This window comes from Gigantopelta aegis, chromosome 10, assembly GCF_016097555.1.
Source record: "Gigantopelta aegis isolate Gae_Host chromosome 10, Gae_host_genome, whole genome shotgun sequence".
NCBI lineage: Eukaryota > Metazoa > Mollusca > Gastropoda > Neomphalida > Peltospiridae > Gigantopelta > Gigantopelta aegis.
The window spans coordinates 83,838,041-83,855,402 of NC_054708.1; the positions used below are offsets into that span (position 1 = coordinate 83,838,041).

A 17,362-nucleotide genomic window follows, 5' to 3' on the forward strand; every position below is an offset into this window, starting at 1 on the left:
TTCATCAACTTAATTTTTACCTGTATCATTCTTTATTTTTAAAGCATAGGTGGGAACATTTATGATGCCCGGTGCTGGCATGTATAAATCTCAGCTGAAGATTCACAAACAACTGTGGTCATCGACCATTCAAGCTGTAACCGGAACGCGCCGGAAGTGGTTAGGGGAAATATATATCCTCTATTATAAATTCGCGAGAAACAAGTAGGCAGAGTTACGTCCCCTAAACACAATCATTCATTTACAGCAACCATTGCTGAACTGCATAAATATATACAGTGAAACTCATCTAAAGCGGACACCCTCGGGACCAAGTAAAACGTCTGGTTTTAAGAGGTATCCGGTTTAGAGAGGTTCTCTTCTGTACAGCTATTTGAAAAAGGACCATGATAAATGTCCGGTTTTGACAGGTTTCACTGTATAGCATTTACCCTTCCTGTAACGTCAAATTAGCGCTTATTTTTCAATTAAATTAAACATTTTGAAACAAAAAAAGCAAGTGTATGTAGCTTCCTGCAAAGACTGTTTACATTGGATCGTAAACTGACTGGAGTGTGTTCTGTATTGTGATTGGTTAATTACATTCTTTTTCCAGGATCAAATGAAAATAACACCCGGAAAGCTAATGACGTCATTAGCAATTGGAAGAGGCGAAGTTGACGATTCACGGGTCTACAGTTAGATTGTAGCCAGATATTTTTTTCAAGAAATGCCAAATATAGAGTTCTGTAGAAAAACGATTCAGTTTACAATGGACATAACCATATGGAGTTTTTAGATTTGCGGATGTTATTGTCTATTTGATCCCGCAAATGTCATTTTTGACCGAAGGTCGAACAAAAATTGTAATGTGACACAACAGACTTTAAAATATAACCAAAGTAGTTTATTTAAAGTTTGTGAACACGTATACAAGCACTGACACACTATTGTATATATTGTTATCTTCAACGAGAACCCAGTATTTCTAAACAGGTAGGCAAATTGAAAATAAATGCTTGTCCATTCGTGCCCGTAACGGAAAAACCACATTTAAAACACAATATAGGAAGTGGTCTAAGGCAGTATTGTTTGTATATTGTTGTTAAAATTAGTAACACATTCAATGTTGGTACGTAGGTCTATGGTCGGTAAAGTAAAGTTTGTTTTATTTAACGACGCCACTAGAGCACATTGACTTTTTATCATCGGCTATTGGACGTCAAACATATGGTCATTCTGACACTGTTTTTGTTGTTTTAGAGGAAACCCGCTGTCGCTACATAGGCTACTCTTTTACGACAGGCAGCAAGGGATCTTTTATTTGCGCTTCCCACAGGCAGGATAGCACAAACCATGGCCTTTGTTGAGCCAGTTATGGATCACTGGTCGGTGCAACTGGTTTACACTTACCCATTGAGCCTTGCAGAACACTCACTCAAGGTTTGGAGTCGGTATCTGGATTAAAAATCCCATGCCTCGATTGGGATCCGAACCCAGTACGTACCAGACTGTAGACCGATGGCCTAACCACGACGCCACCGAGGCCGGTGCCTATCGTCGGAACACAGTGAACCCTAACAGAATTCAAATGAAAACAAAATAGATATGTAATTTAAAAAATACAGCACTTTAGTAGTCTTTTTGGAATAAGGAAAATCGGCTGAATGTTTCCTCTGCCACCGCAAAAACATACAATGACCACATCTCTCTTAATATTGTGTGCTGGGACAAACTGTCTCAAAAACATACAATGACCACATCTCTCTTAATACTGTGTGCTGGGACAAACTGTCTCAAAAGTATGCGGTTTTATACTAAATCCCATCAGGTAGATATGTATGAGCAATAAGGAACTGTCAAAACTATTAAATTCTATTACGGCTAGAATTTTGAATCTGTGATTCCTATATAACATTATTATAAGCATCTCAGTCGGCAGAAAAAACTAAAATATGTATTTTTTAAAATTGTATATAAACACAAATGCATACACACACGCAAGTTCGCACATGTGAAAATACACACACATATTAAAAAAAAAAACCCACACACAAACACATAAACAGGCATACAAATAATAATGTCTCTTTTCAGTGTCTTCTCACGTCGAAAGTTCAGCAGTGTTGGAGACTACATCTCCATCATCACAAGGACCACTTATTGGCCATTCGTCATCACAGAGACCACCAAGTATATCTTCAACATCATCAGCGCCTCCAAGTGTATCTTCAACATCACCAGCACCACTAAGTGAATCTTTAACATCAACAGCATCATCAACTATATCTTCAACATCACCAGGACCACCAAGTATATCTTCAACATCCCCAGCACCACCAAGGGTATCTTCAACATCACCAGCACCACCAAGTGTATCTTCAACATCACAAGCGCCTCCAAGTGTATCTTCAACATCACAAGCGCCTCCAAGTGTATCTTCATCATCACAGAGACCACCAAGTGTATCTTCAACATCACCAGCGCCTCCAAGTGTATCTTCATCATCACAGAGACCACCAAGTGTATCTTCAACATCATCAGCGCCTACAAGTGTATCTTCAACATCACCAGCAACACTAAGTGAATCTTTAACATCAACAGCATCATCAACTATATCTTCAACATTACCAGGACCACCAAGTATATCTTCAACATCCCCAGCACCACCAAGGGTATCTTCAACATCACCAGCACCACCAAGTGTATCTTCAACATCACAAGCGCCTCCAAGTGTATCTTCAACATCACAAGCGCCTCCAAGTGTATCTTCATCATCACAGAGACCACCAAGTGTATCTTCAACATCACCAGCGCCTCCAAGTGTATCTTCATCATCACAGAGATCACCAAGTGTATCTTCAACAACACCAGCGCCACCAAGTATATCTTCATCATCACCGGCACCATCAAGTGTATCTTCAACATCCCCAGGATCACCAAGTATATCTCCAACATCACTAGGAACACCAAGTATATCTTCAACATCACCAGGACCACCAAGTATATCTTCAACATTATCAGCACCACCAAGTATATCTTCAACATCACCAGCACCACCAAGTGTATCTTCAACATCACCAGCACCACCAAGTGTATCTTCAACATCACCAGCGCCTCCAAGTGTATCTTCATCATCACAGAGACCACCAACTGTATCTTCAACATCACCAGGACCACCAAGTATATCTTCAACATCACCAGCCCCTCCAAGTGTATCTTCAACATCACCAGCGCCTCCAAGTGTATCTTCAACATCCCCAGGATCACCAAATGTATCTTCAACATCACCAGGACCACCAAGTATATCTTCAACATCATCAGCGCCTCCAAGTGTATCTTCAACATCATCAGCACCACAAAGTGAATCTTTAACATCAACAGCATCATCAACTATATCTTCAACATCACCAGGACCACCAAGTATATCTTCAACATCCCCAGCACCACCAAGGGTATCTTCAACATCACCAGCACCACCAAGTGTATCTTCAACATCACAAGCGCCTCCAAGTGTATCTTCAACATCACAAGCGCCTCCAAGTGTATCTTCATCATCAAAGAGACCACCAAGTGTATCTTCAACATCACCAGCGCCTCCAAGTGTATCTTCATCATCACAGAGACCACCAAGTGTATCTTCAACATCATCAGCGCCTCCAAGTGTATCTTCAACATCACCAGCAACACTAAGTGAATCTTTAACATCAACAGCATCATCAACTATATCTTCAACATCACCAGGACCACCAAGTATATCTTCAACATCCCCAGCACCACCAAGGGTATCTTCAACATCACCAGCACCGCCAAGTGTATCTTCAACATCACAAGCGCCTCCAAGTGTATCTTCAACATCACAAGCGCCTCCAAGTGTATCTTCATCATCACAGAGACCACCAAGTGTATCTTCAACATCACCAGCGCCTCCAAGTGTATCTTCATCATCACAGAGACCACCAAGTGTATCTTCAACATCACCAGCGCCTCAAAGTGTATCTTCAACAACACCAGCGCCACCAAGTATATCTTCATCATCACCGGCACCATCAAGTGTATCTTCAACATCACAAGCTCCTCCAAGTGTATCTTCAACATCACCAGCGCCTCCAAGTGTATCTTCAACATCACAGAGACCACCAAGTGTATCTTCAACATCACCGGCATCAGCAAGTATATCTTCAACATCACTGGTGCCTCCAAGTGTATCTTCAACATTATCGGCACCACCAAGTCTATCTTCAACAACACCAGCGCCACCAAGTATATCTTCATCATCACCGGCACCATCAAGTGTATCTTCAACATCCCCAGGATCACCAAGTGTATCTCCAACATCACCAGGAACACCAAGTATATCTTCAACATCACCAGGACCACCAAGTATATCTTCAACATTATCAGCACCACCAAGTATATCTTCAACATCACCAGCACCACCAAGTGTATCTTCAACATCACCAGCGCCTCTAAGTGTATCTTCATCATCACAGAGACCACCAAGTGTATCTTCAACATCACCAGGACCACCAAGTATATCTTCAACATCACCAGCGCCTCCAAGTGTATCTACAACATCACCAGCGCCTCCAAGTGTATCTTCAACATCACAGAGACCACCAAGTGTATCTTCAACATCACCAGGACCACCAAGTATATCTTCAACATTATCAGCACCACCAAGTATATCTTCAACATCACCAGCACCACCAAGTGTATCTTCAACATCACCAGCGCCTCTAAGTGTATCTTCATCATCACAGAGACCACCAAGTGTATCTTCAACATCACCAGGACCACCAAGTATATCTTCAACATCACCAGCGCCTCCAAGTGTATCTTCAACATCACCAGCGCCTCCAAGTGTATCTTCAACATCACAGAGACCACCAAGTGTATCTTCAACATCACCAGGACCACCAAGTATATCTTCAACATCACCAGCCCCTCCAAGTGTATCTTCAACATCACCAGCGCTTCCAAGTGTATCTTCATCATCACAGAGACCACCAATTGTATCTTCCACATCACCAGGACCACCAAGTATATCTTCAACATCCCCAGCACCACCAAGTGTATCTTCAACATCACTAGCCCCTCCAAGTGTATCTTCAGCATCACTGGCCCCTCCAAGTGTATCTTCAACATCACAAGCCCCTCCAAGTGTATCTTCAACATCACCAGCGCCTCCAAATGTATCTTCAACATCACAGAGACCACCAAGTGTATCTTCAACATCACCAGCGCCTCCAAGTGTATCTTCAACATCACCAGCACCTCCAAGTGTATCTTCAACATCACCAGTGCCACCAAGTATATCTTCAAAATCACCGGCGCCTCCAAGTATATCTTCATCATCACCGGCACCACCAAGTATATCTTCAACATCCCCAGGACCACCAATTGTATCTTCAACATCATCAGGACCACCAGGTATATCTTCAACATCACCAGGACCACCAAGTATATCTTCAACATTATCGGCACCACCATGTGTATCTTCAACATCACCAGCGCCACCAAGTATATCTTCATCATCACCGGCACCATTAAGTGTATCTTCAACATCCCCAGGATCACCAAGTGTATCTTCAACATCAACAGGACCACCAGGTATATCTTCAACATCACCAGGACCACCAAGTATATCTTCAACATTATCAGCACCACCAAGGGTATCTTCAACATCACTAGCCCCTCCAAGTGTATCTTCAACATCACCAGCGCCTCCAAATGTATCTTCAACATCACCAGCGCCACCACGTGTGTCTTCAACATCACCAGCGCCTCCAAGTGTATCTTCAACATCACCAGCGCCTCCAAATGTGTCTTCAACATCACCAGGGCCTCCAAGTGTATCTTCAACATCACCAGAACCACCAAGTATATCTTCAACATCCCCAGGACCACCAAGTGTATCTTCAACATCACCAGCCCCTCCAAGTGTATTTTCAACATCCCCAGGATCACCAAGTGTATCTTCAACATCACCAGCACCACCAAGTGTATCTTCAACATCACCAGCGCCACCAAATATATCTTCATCATCACCGGCACCATCAAGTGTATCTTCAACATCCCCAGGATCATCAAGTGTATCTTCAACATCAACAGGACCACCAGGTATATCTTCAACATCACCAGGACCACCAAGTATATCTTCAACATTATCAGCACCACCAAGGGTATCTTCAACATCACCAGCGCCTCCAAGTGTATCTTCAACATCACAAGCGCCTCCAAGTGTATCTTCATCATCACAGAGACCACCAAGTGTATCTACAAAATCACCAGCGCCTCAAAGTCTATCTTCAACATCACAGAGACCACCAAGTGTATCTTCAACATCACCAGGACCACCAAGTGTATCTTCAACATTACCAGCACCACCAATTGTATCTTCAACATCACCAGCCCCTCCAAGTGTATCTTCAACATCACCATCGCCTCCAAGTGTATCTTCAACATCACAGAGACCACCAAGTATATCTTCAACATCACCAGCCTCTCCAAGTGTATCTACAACATCACAGAGACCACCAAGTGTATTTTCAACATTATCGGCACCATCACGTTTATCTTTAACACCACCAGTGCCACCAAGTATATCTTCAACATCACCGGCGCCTCCAAGTATATCTTCTTCATCACCGGCACCATCAAGTGTATCTTCAACATCCCCAGGACGACCAAGTGTATCATCAACATCAGCAGGACCACCAGGTATATCTTCAATATCACCAGGACCACCAAGTATATCTTCAACATTATCGGCACCACCCAGTGTATCTTCAACATCACCAGCGCCACCAAGTATATCTTCATCATCACCGGCACCATCAAGTGTATCTTCAACATCCCCAGGATCACCAAGTGTATCTTCAACATCACCAGAACCACCAGGTATATCTTCAACATCACCAGGACCACCAAGTATATCTTCAACATTATCAGCACCACCAAGGGTATCTTCAACATCACCAGCGCCTCCAAGTGTGTCTTCAACATCACCAGCGCCTCCAAGTGTATCTTCAACATCACCAGCGCCTCCAAGTGTGTCTTCAACATCACCAGCGCCTCCAAGTGTATCTTCAACATCACCAGCCCCTCCAAGTGTATCTTCAACATCACAAGCGCCTCCAAGTGTATCTTCAACATCACAGAGACCACCAAGTGTATCTTCCACATCACCAGCCTCTCCAAGTGTATCTTCCACATCACCAGCCCCTCCAAGTGTATTTTCAACATCCCCAGGATCACCAAGTGTATCTTCAACATCACCAGCACCACCAAGTGTATCTTCAACATCGCCAGCGCCTCCAAGTGTATCTTCAACATCACCAGCGCCTCCAAGTGTATCTTCATCATCACAGAGACCACCAAGTGTATCTTCAACATCACCAGCGCCTCAAAGTGTATCTACAACATCACAGAGACCACCAAGTGTGTCATCAACATCACCAGCCCCTCCAAGTGTATCTTCAACATCCCCAGGATCACCAAGTGTATCTTCAACATCACCAGGACCACCAATTATATCTTCAACATCACCAGCACCTCCAAGTGTATCTTCATCATCACCAGCGCCTCCAAGTGTATCTTCATCATCACAGAGATCACCAAGTGCATCTTCAACATCACCAGCGCCTCCAAATATATCTTCAACATCACCAGCGCCTCCAAGTGTATCTTCAACATCACAAGCCCCTCCAAGTGTATCTTCAACATCACCAGCACCTCCAAGTGTATCTTCAATATCACAGAGACCACCAAGTGTATCTTCAACATCACCAGCGCTTCCAAGTGTATCTTCAACATCACAGAGACCACCAAGTGTATCTTCAACATCACTAGCACCTCCAAGTGTATCTTCAACATCACCATTCCCTCCAAGTGTATCTTCAACATCAACAGCGCCTCCAAGTGTATCTTCAATATCACAGAGACCACCAAGTGTATCTTCAACATCACCAGCGCTTCCAAGTGTATCTTCAACATCACAGAGACCACCAAGTGTATCTTCAACATCACTAGCACCTCCAAGTGTATCTTCAACATCACCATTCCCTCCAAGTGTATCTTCAACATCAACAGCGCCTCCAAGTGTATCTTTAACATCACCAGCGCCTCCAAGTGTATCTTCAACATCACCAGCGCCTCCAGGTGTATCTTCAAGATCACCATCGCCTCCAAGTGTATCTTCAACATCACCAGTGCCTCCAAGTATATCTTCAACATCACCAGGACTACCAAGTGTATCTTCAACATCACCGGCTTCAGCAAGTATATCTTCAACGCCACCGATGCCACCAAGTATATCTTCAACATCACTGGTGCCTCCAAGTATATCTTCAACATCTCCAGGCCCACCAGGAATATCTTCAACATCACAGAGACAATCAATTATATCTTCAACATCTCCAAGACCACCAGGTATATCTCCAACATCACCGGATCCAGCAAGTATATTTTCAACATTATCGGCACCACCACCTTTATCTTTAACATCATCAGTGCCACCAAGTATATCTTCAACATCACCGGCACCTCCAAGTATATCTTCATCATCACCGGCACCATCAAGTGTATCTTCAACATCCCCAGGACCACCAAGTGTATCTTCAACATCACCAGGACCACCAGGTATATCTTCAACATCACCAGGACCACCAAGTATATCTTTAACATTATCGACACCACCAAGTGTATCTTCAACATCACCAGCGCCACCAAGTATATCTTCATCATCACCGGCACTATCAAGTGTATCTTCAACATCCCCAGGATCACCAAGTGTATCTTCAACATCCCCAGGACCACCAAGTATATCTTCAAAATTATCGACACCACCAAGTGTATCTTCAACATCACCAGCGCCACCAAGTATATCTTCATCATCACCGGCACCATCAAGTGTATCTTCAACATCCCCAGGATCACCAAGTGTATCTACAACATTACCAGAACCACCAGGTATATCTTCAACATCACCAGGACCACCAAGTATATCTTCAACATCACCAGCGCCTCCAAGTGTATCTTCAACATCACCAGCGCCTCCAAGTGTATCTTCATCATCACAGAGACCACCAAGTGTATCTTCACCATCACCAGCGCCTCAAAGTGAATCTTCAACATCACAGAGACCAACAGGTGTGTCTTCAACATCACCTGCCCCTCCAAGTGTATCTTCAACATCACCAGCGCCTCCAAGTGTATCTTCAACATCACAAAGACCACCAAGTGTATCTTCAACATCACCAGCGCCGCAAAGTGTATCTTCAACATCACAAGCTCCTCCAAGTGTATCTTCAACATCACAACCGCCTCCAAGTGTATCTTCAACATCACAGAGACCACCAAGTGTATCTTCAACAGCACCAGCCTCTCCAAGTGTATCTACAACATCACAGAGACCACCAAGTGTATCTTCAACATCACCAGCCCCTCCAAGTGTATCTTCAACATCCCCAGGGCCTCCAAGTACATCTTCAACATCCCCAGCACCACCAAGTGTATCTTCAACATCACTCGCCCCTCCAAGTGTATCTTCAACATCACCAGCGCCTCCAAATGTATCTTCAACATCACAAGCCTCTCCAAGTGTATCTTCAACATCACCAGCGCCTCCAAGTATATATTCAACATCACAGAGACCACCAAGTGTATCTTCAACATCACCAGCGCTTCCAAGTGTATCTTCAACATCACAGAGACCACCACGTGTATCTTCAACATTACCAGGACCACCAACTGTATCTTCAACATCACCAGCGCCTCCAAGTGTATCTTCAACATCACCAGCGCTTCCAAGTGTATCTTCAACATCACCAGTGCCTCCAAGTATATCTTCAACATCACCAGGACTACCAAGTGTATCTTCAACATCACCAGGACCACCAAGTGTATCTTCAACATCACCGGCATCAGCAAGTATATCTTCAACATCACAGATGCCACCAAGTATATCTTCAACATCACTGGTGCCTCCAAGTATATCTTCAACATCTCCAGGCCCACCAGGGATATCTTCAACATCACAGAGACAACCAGGTATATCTTCAACATCTCCAAGACCACCAGGTATATCTGCAACATCACCGGGACCAGCAAATATATCTTCAACATTATCGGCACCACCACGTTTATCTTTAACATCACCAGTGCCACCAAGTATATCTTCAACATCACTGGCGCCTCCAAGTATATCTTCATCATCACCGGCACCATCAAGTGTATCTTCAACATCCCCAGGACCACCAAGTGTATCTTCAGCATCACCAGGACCACCAGATATATCTTCAAGATCACTGGCACCACCAGGTATATCTTCAACATCACCAGCACCACCAAGTATATCTTTAACATCACCAGGACCACCAAGTGTATCTTCAACATCACAGAGAACACCAAGTGTATCTTCAACATCACCAGCCCCTCCAAGTGTATCTTCAACATCCCCAGGACGACCAATGATATCTTCAACTTCTCCAGGACCACCAGATATATCTTCAACATCACTGGAGCCATCACGTGTATCTTCAACATCTCCAGGACCAACAGGTATATCTTCAACATCACCAGCACCACCAAGTGTATCTTCAACATCTCCTACACCACCAGGTGTATCTCCTACATCACCTAGACTACCAAGTTTATCTCCTACGCCACCTAGACCACCAGGTGTATCTCCTACATCACTTAGACCACCAAGTGTATCTCCTACATCACCAGTTGCACCAGGTGTATCTCCTACATCACCTAGACCAACAGGTGTATCTCCTACATCACCTAGATCACCAGGTGTATCTCCTACATCACCTAGACCAACAGGTGTATCTCCTACATCACCTAGACCACCAAGTGTAGCTCCTACTTCACCTAGACCACCAAGTGTATATCCTACATCACCTAGACCACCAAGTGTATCTCCTACTTCACCAGTTGCACCAGGTGCATCTCCTACATCACCTATACCACCAAGTGTATCTCCTACATCACCTAGACTACCAGGTGCATCTCCTGCATCACCTGGTTTGGCAACTACACGTCAGGTGCCGGTAGGCCTGGATATCCGTGATTCTTTTGATTATATTCTAAAAATTAATCCTGACTGTGGTACCAATACTAGTCACATTGCTTGGATAAACATTGTGACCGATTTGAATATTTATGGAAGTGCTCTTTGTAAATCTGGTTTTAGTTATGAGTTCTCTACTCTTGACAGAGTTAATTATAAACTTCCTGTGATGTATTCTGGTACCGAGCATCTTGGATGCATATTCGATAAGAAGGTGGATGCTGCTGTTTATAATGTTGAAGTCTTTGTGTCCTGGGGTGAAAAGGGAAGTTTAATCCATACCTACAACAGGCGGTTTCAGGTAGGAAAAAAAGAGTGTAAGGATAAGGGGGAGGGGGGGGGGGGCGTGGTAAGAGGAAGATGGCAAGAGTGCCTAAGGGAGGGAGATGAAGAGCGAGGGGGAGAGAGATGGAGAGAGCTATGGGGAACGATGGTTACTAAGACCAATAGAAAAACGTTTTTTGTTTTTTGTTGGGGGGGGGGGGGGGGGGTAGGGTGCTAATGATGGACATACAGCCAGGGTGCTAACGATGGACATACAGCCAGAAACGTATGGTTCCTTACTTGAAAATGGTCCCTTAAAGTGTTACATAGGCACTAGATCAGACCACACTACAATTGCTATTATTCAGTATAATTCGGGTAATCCTGTCACTTATTTAGATCAAGGTCGGAAGTAGTGCTGTACAAGTTGGTGCCAAATCAGCATTTGTAGGTGTGATATTTAAAATAAATCCCCGACATAACAAAGCTAACTGAAGTATATTTCTAAATATTTTTATTTCTGCAACGACTATTTTGACAAAATCGCCATAGTACTTGATCGAATCGAACTATGTATCACCATAAATTCTTACTTACTTGTGCTAAAACTGCCCGTTCCATACGAAACGTATACCATACAGAATCCTGACTACAACTGCAGATTCAGTTACAATCAAGCCAAAAAGATATGTTTTATTTAACGACGCACTCAACACATTTTATTTATGGTTATATGGCGTCAGACATATGGTTAAGGACCACACAGATTTTGAGAGGAAACCCGCTGTCGCCACTACATGGGCTACTGTTTCCGATTAGCAGCAAGGGATCTTTTATTTGCGCTTCCCACAGGCAGGATAGCACAAACCATGGCCTTTGTTGAATCAGTTATGGATCACTGTTCGGTGCAGGTGGTTTACACCTACCCATTGAGCCTTGCGGACCACTCACTCAGGGTTTGGAGTCGGTATTTGGATTAAAAATCCCATGCCTCGACTGGGATCCAAACCCATTACCTACCAGCCTGTAGACCGATGGCCTAACCACGACGCCACCGAGGCCGGTCAACCCAGCCAGATGCATAAAAAATTAACATAAACATCTGATTGCATCAGTTTTGTTTAGGAAATTTGGTTATTATTGGTAAATAGCATTAACACAATAGTCATTTCTAATGTCCCAATTTTCATCCTAATTTTTGGATAATTATTTTGTAAAATATTAATTTTGTTTTCCAAAGATATTTTTTTTTGTTAGATGTTTTACATGTACCCGAGAAAAATTATAAAGGGACTTTGAGCAATGTTTCTTTCTGATTAGGTGTGTAGTCAATTGCCAATGTGTTCGGTGGTCAAAATGATACCATTTTCGAAGGATTCAAATGTAGACATAGGAGGCAGATCGAGTTGTTGTGTTACTTGTGTGAGACTGAGTGGAGGTGTGTTGTGTTGTGTGTGTGAGACTGAGAGTGGAGGTGTGTTGTGCTGCTTGTGTACGACTGAGGGTGGAGGTCTGTTGTGTTGCTTCTGTGAGACTGAGAGTGGATGTGTGTTGTGTTGCTTGTGTGAGACTGAGAGTGGATGTGTGTTGTGTTGCAGGTGTCAGATTGAGTGTGTGTGTGTGTGTGGGGGGGGGGGGGTTGTGTTGCTTGTGTGAGATTGCGAATGGAGGTGTGTTATGTTGCTTGTGTGAAACTGAGGGTGGAGGTGTGTTATGTTGCTTGTGTGATACTGAGAGTGGAGGTGTGTTGTGTTGCTTTTGTGAGACTGAGAGTGGAGGTGTGTTGTGTTGCGTGTGTGAGACTGAGTGGAGGTGTGTTGTGTTGCTTGTGTGAGACTGAGAGTTTGGTGTGTTGTGTTGCTTGTGTCAGAGTGGAGGTATGTTGTGTTGCTTGTGTGAGACTGAGAGTGGAGGTGTGTTGTTGCTTGTGTGAGACTGAGAGTGGAGGTGTGTTGTGTTGTTTGTGTGAGACTGAGTGGAGGTGTGTTGTGTTGCTTGTGTCAGACTGAGAGTGGAGGTGTGTTATTTTGCTTATGTGAGGGTGGATGTACGTTGTTTTGTTTGTGTAAGACTGTGAGTGGAGGTGTGTTGTGTTGCTTGTGTGAGATTGAGAATGGAGGTGTGTTGTGTTGCTTGTGTGAGACTGAGAGTGGGAGGTGGGTGTTGTGTTGCTTGTGTGACACTGAGAGTGGAGGTGTATTGTGTTGCTTGTGTGAGAGTGGAGGTGTGCTGTGTTGTTTGTGTGAGACTGAGAGTGGAGGTGTGTTGTGTTGCTTGTGTGAGATTGAGAATGGAGGTGTGTTGTGTTGCTTGTGTGAGACTGAGAGTGGGAGGTGGGTGTTGTGTTGCTTGTGTGACACTGAGAGTGGAGGCGTGTTGTGTTGCTTGTGTCAGAGTGGAGGTGTGTTGTGTTGCTTGTGTGAGAGTGGAGGTGTGTTGTGTTGCTTGTGTGAGACTGAGAGTGGAGGTGTGTTATTTTGCTTATGTGAGGGTGGATGTACGTTGTGTTGTTTGTGTAAGACTGTGAGTGGAGGTGCGTTGTGTTGCTTGTGTAAGACTGAGAGTGGATGTGTGTTGTGTTGCTTGAGTGAGACTGAGAGTGGATATGTGTTGTGTTGCTTGTGTGAGACTGAGAGTGGATATGTGTTGTGTTGCTTGTGTGAGACTGAGAGTGGAGGTGTGTTGTGTTGCTTGTATCAGACTGAGAGTGGAGGTGTGCTGTGTTGCTTGTGTCAGACTGAGAGTGGAGGTGTGCTGTGTTGCTTGTGTGAGACTGAGTGGGGGTGTGTTGTGTTGCTTGTGTCAGACTGAGAGTGGAGGTGTGTTGTTGCTTGTGTGAGACTGAGAGTGGAGGTGTGTTATTTTGCTTATGTGAGGGTGGATGTACGTTGTGTTGTTTGTGTAAGACTGAGAGTGGAGGTGTGTTGTGTTTGTGTGAGACTGAGAGTGGAGGTGTGTTGTGTTGCTTGTGTGAGATTGAGAATGGAGGTGTGTTGTGTTGCTTGTGTGAGACTGAGAGTGGGAGGTGGGTGTTGTGTTGCTTGTGTGACACTGAGAGTGGAGGTGTATTGTGTTGCTTGTGTGAGAGTGGAGGTGTGCTGTGTTGTTTGTGTGAGACTGAGAGTGGAGGTGTGTTGTGTTGCTTGTGTGAGATTGAGAATGGAGGTGTGTTGTGTTGCTTGTGTGAGACTGAGAGTGGCAGGTGGGTGTTGTGTTGCTTCTGTGACACTGAGAGTGGAGGCGTGTTGTGTTGCTTGTGTGAGACTGAGTGGGGGTGTGTTGTGTTGCTTGTGTCAGACTGAGTGGAGGTGTGTTGTGTTGCTTGTGTCAGACTGAGAGTGGAGGTGTGTTGTTGCTTGTGTGAGACTGAGAGTGGAGGTGTGTTATTTTGCTTATGTGAGGGTGGATGTACGTTGTGTTGTTTGTGTAAGACTGAGAGTGGAGGTGTGTTGTGTTTGTGTGAGACTGAGAGTGGAGGTGTGTTGTGTTGCTTGTGTGAGATTGAGAATGGAGGTGTGTTGTGTTGCTTGTGTGAGACTGAGAGTGGGAGGTGGGTGTTGTGTTGCTTGTGTGACACTGAGAGTGGAGGTGTATTGTGTTGCTTGTGTGAGAGTGGAGGTGTGCTGTGTTGTTTGTGTGAGACTGAGAGTGGAGGTGTGTTGTGTTGCTTGTGTGAGATTGAGAATGGAGGTGTGTTGTGTTGCTTGTGTGAGACTGAGAGTGGCAGGTGGGTGTTGTGTTGCTTGTGTGACACTGAGAGTGGAGGCGTGTTGTGTTGCTTGTGTCAGAGTGGAGGTGTGTTGTGTTGCTTGTGTGAGAGTGGAGGTGTGTTGTGTTGCTTGTGTGAGACTGAGAGTGGAGGTGTGTTATTTTGCTTATGTGAGGGTGGATGTACGTTGTGTTGCTTGTGTGAGACTGAGAGTGGGAGGTGGGTGTTGTGTTGCGGGAGGTGGGTGTTGTGTTGCTTGTGTGAGAGTGGAGGTGTATTGTGTTGCTTGTGTGAGAGTGGAGGTGTGCTGTGTCGTTTGTGTGAGACTGAGAGTGGAGGTGTGTTGTGTTGCTTGTGTGAGACTGAGAGTGGAGGTGTGTTGTGTTGCTTGTGTGAGATTGAGAATGGAGGTGTGTTGTGTTGCTTGTGTGAGACTGAGTGGGAGGCGGGTGTTGTGTTGCTTGTGTGACACTGAGATTGGAGGCGTGTTGTGTTGCTTGTGTCAGAGTGGAGGTGTGTTGTGTTGCTTGTGTGAGACTGAGAGTGGAGGTGTGTTATTTTGCTTATGTGAGGGTGGATGTACGTTGTGTTGTTTGTGTAAGACTGTGAGTGGAGGTGCGTTGTGTTGCTTGTGTAAGACTGAGAGTGGATGTGTGTTGTGTTGCTTGAGTGAGACTGAGAGTGGATATGTGTTGTGTTGCTTGTGTGAGACTGAGAGTGGATATGTGTTGTGTTGCTTGTGTGAGACTGATAGTGGAGGTGTGTTGTGTTGCTTGTGTCAGACTGAGAGTGGAGGTTTGCTGTGTTGCTTGTGTGAGGGTGGAGGTATTTTGTGTTGCTTGTGTGAGGGTGGAGGTGTGTTGTTTTGCTCGCGTAAGAATGAAGGTATGTTGTGTTGCTTTTGGGTGTATAAAAACTCTGAAGGATGTGTTTTGTGTTGGTGTTTGAATTAGCTGTTTGGTCGAGTATGTTGGCTACCTGTGACAACTATAGGTCAATGAATTACTTGATCCGATACAGAATGTACATGTTATTCTGTTGTACATTCCAGGTGACCTGCACTTTCGATGAAAAGAAGCTAAACCGAGAGAGTTCTTCTGATGACGTAATCGAAGGGCTGATTGCGCCGAAAGAGCAGCAGTCCCACCAAGGCCGTAAGACCAACTCCACCGTCTCCTTAACGATTTCTGACGTCCTTGGCAACCACGTCTCCAATGACGAGGTTCCCTTGGGTAAGAAGATCTATCTCGTCGGCCGGACAGACGGGGTGGGCGGTGAGCAGGGTCTCTACCCGTCGTCATGCGACGCCGTCAGTGTGGGGTCCGGCGTCAGGTATGCAATACTGCGAGCAGGGTGTGGAGACGGCATCGTCTGGAGGAAGTCATCAGGATTCACGACTGCTGGGCTGACGACGACCAGTCCCTACTTCAAAATGTTTGACTTGGGAACCGGTCACAGCGTGCTATTTCAGTGTAACTTCAGTCTCTGCTCGATACAGTGCGATGGACGTTCTTGTGGCCCAGTCAGGAGTAGACGATCTGTCCATCAGCTGACTGCGACTCGTGGCGCTGACGTAGTGCTCACAGGTGACTCGTACGTCCTCAATACACGGCGTTACAGGATGGGAAACGTGACGACGTCCGCTGAATTGGCCGGCGCGCTCAACGAACATGACTTGAAAGCCACTAAAAAGCAGCAACAGTATTTCGTGTTGTCGGTGTTGGCTGTTTGGGCTGTGCTTTCTCTTACAATATCTGTCGTGGTGTGTTTTCGAAACAGCAGTAGGTAGCACATCTAGAACAACTTCTATCGCCGTCACTAGAAATGCTTTAACAGATTTAGTATAGATTATGACATTGTCTCTGAAAAAAACACCAAAAAAACCGATTAGGTAGTAACGGAAATAGTTGGAAGAATCACCTCACATGACGAAATGTCTTGGTTACTACACTTGAAGTAGCGTTATGCTGGTCATAATGTGTGTGTGTTTTAATGAGTTTGAAAAGTACATCTACAAATCTTTGTTCATGCTTTGGACATGGACCCTGGCTTCAACATTATCGATGCATTAACAATATCTACAAACCTATTCTGTTTCCTCTAAGGTTTAATGGGTGCAGGTTTGTTCAAAGTTGAGACATAAAAACGCTGTTTGGCTTTCTGTGACAATGACGATTAGAATAAAGGTGTCATATCACTTCTGTCGCTGACTTGTTTGTATATAATGTATTGTATACAAAAATATGCTCGCCAATAAAATATACCGCGATAATCCTGAACATGCTGATAGCGTCGCGAATTCAATTACGCGCAAACTTATTTCCAACTTA

At 44.6% G+C, this 17,362-nt stretch overlaps 1 protein-coding gene across 1 annotated transcript; it reads left to right on the forward strand.

The window, feature by feature from the left end:
• Positions 1–64: 64 nt before the first annotated feature.
• LOC121383867 (mucin-3A-like) lies at positions 65–17,229 on the forward strand. Its single transcript, XM_041513965.1, is given in 8 exon segments — positions 65–159; positions 2,077–2,232; positions 2,284–2,562; positions 2,614–3,342; positions 3,394–3,672; positions 3,724–7,747; positions 7,749–11,360; positions 16,084–17,229. Coding segments are annotated over 8 exon segments (9,912 nt in total). The 3' UTR covers positions 16,822–17,229.
• Positions 17,230–17,362: the final 133 nt, after the last annotated feature.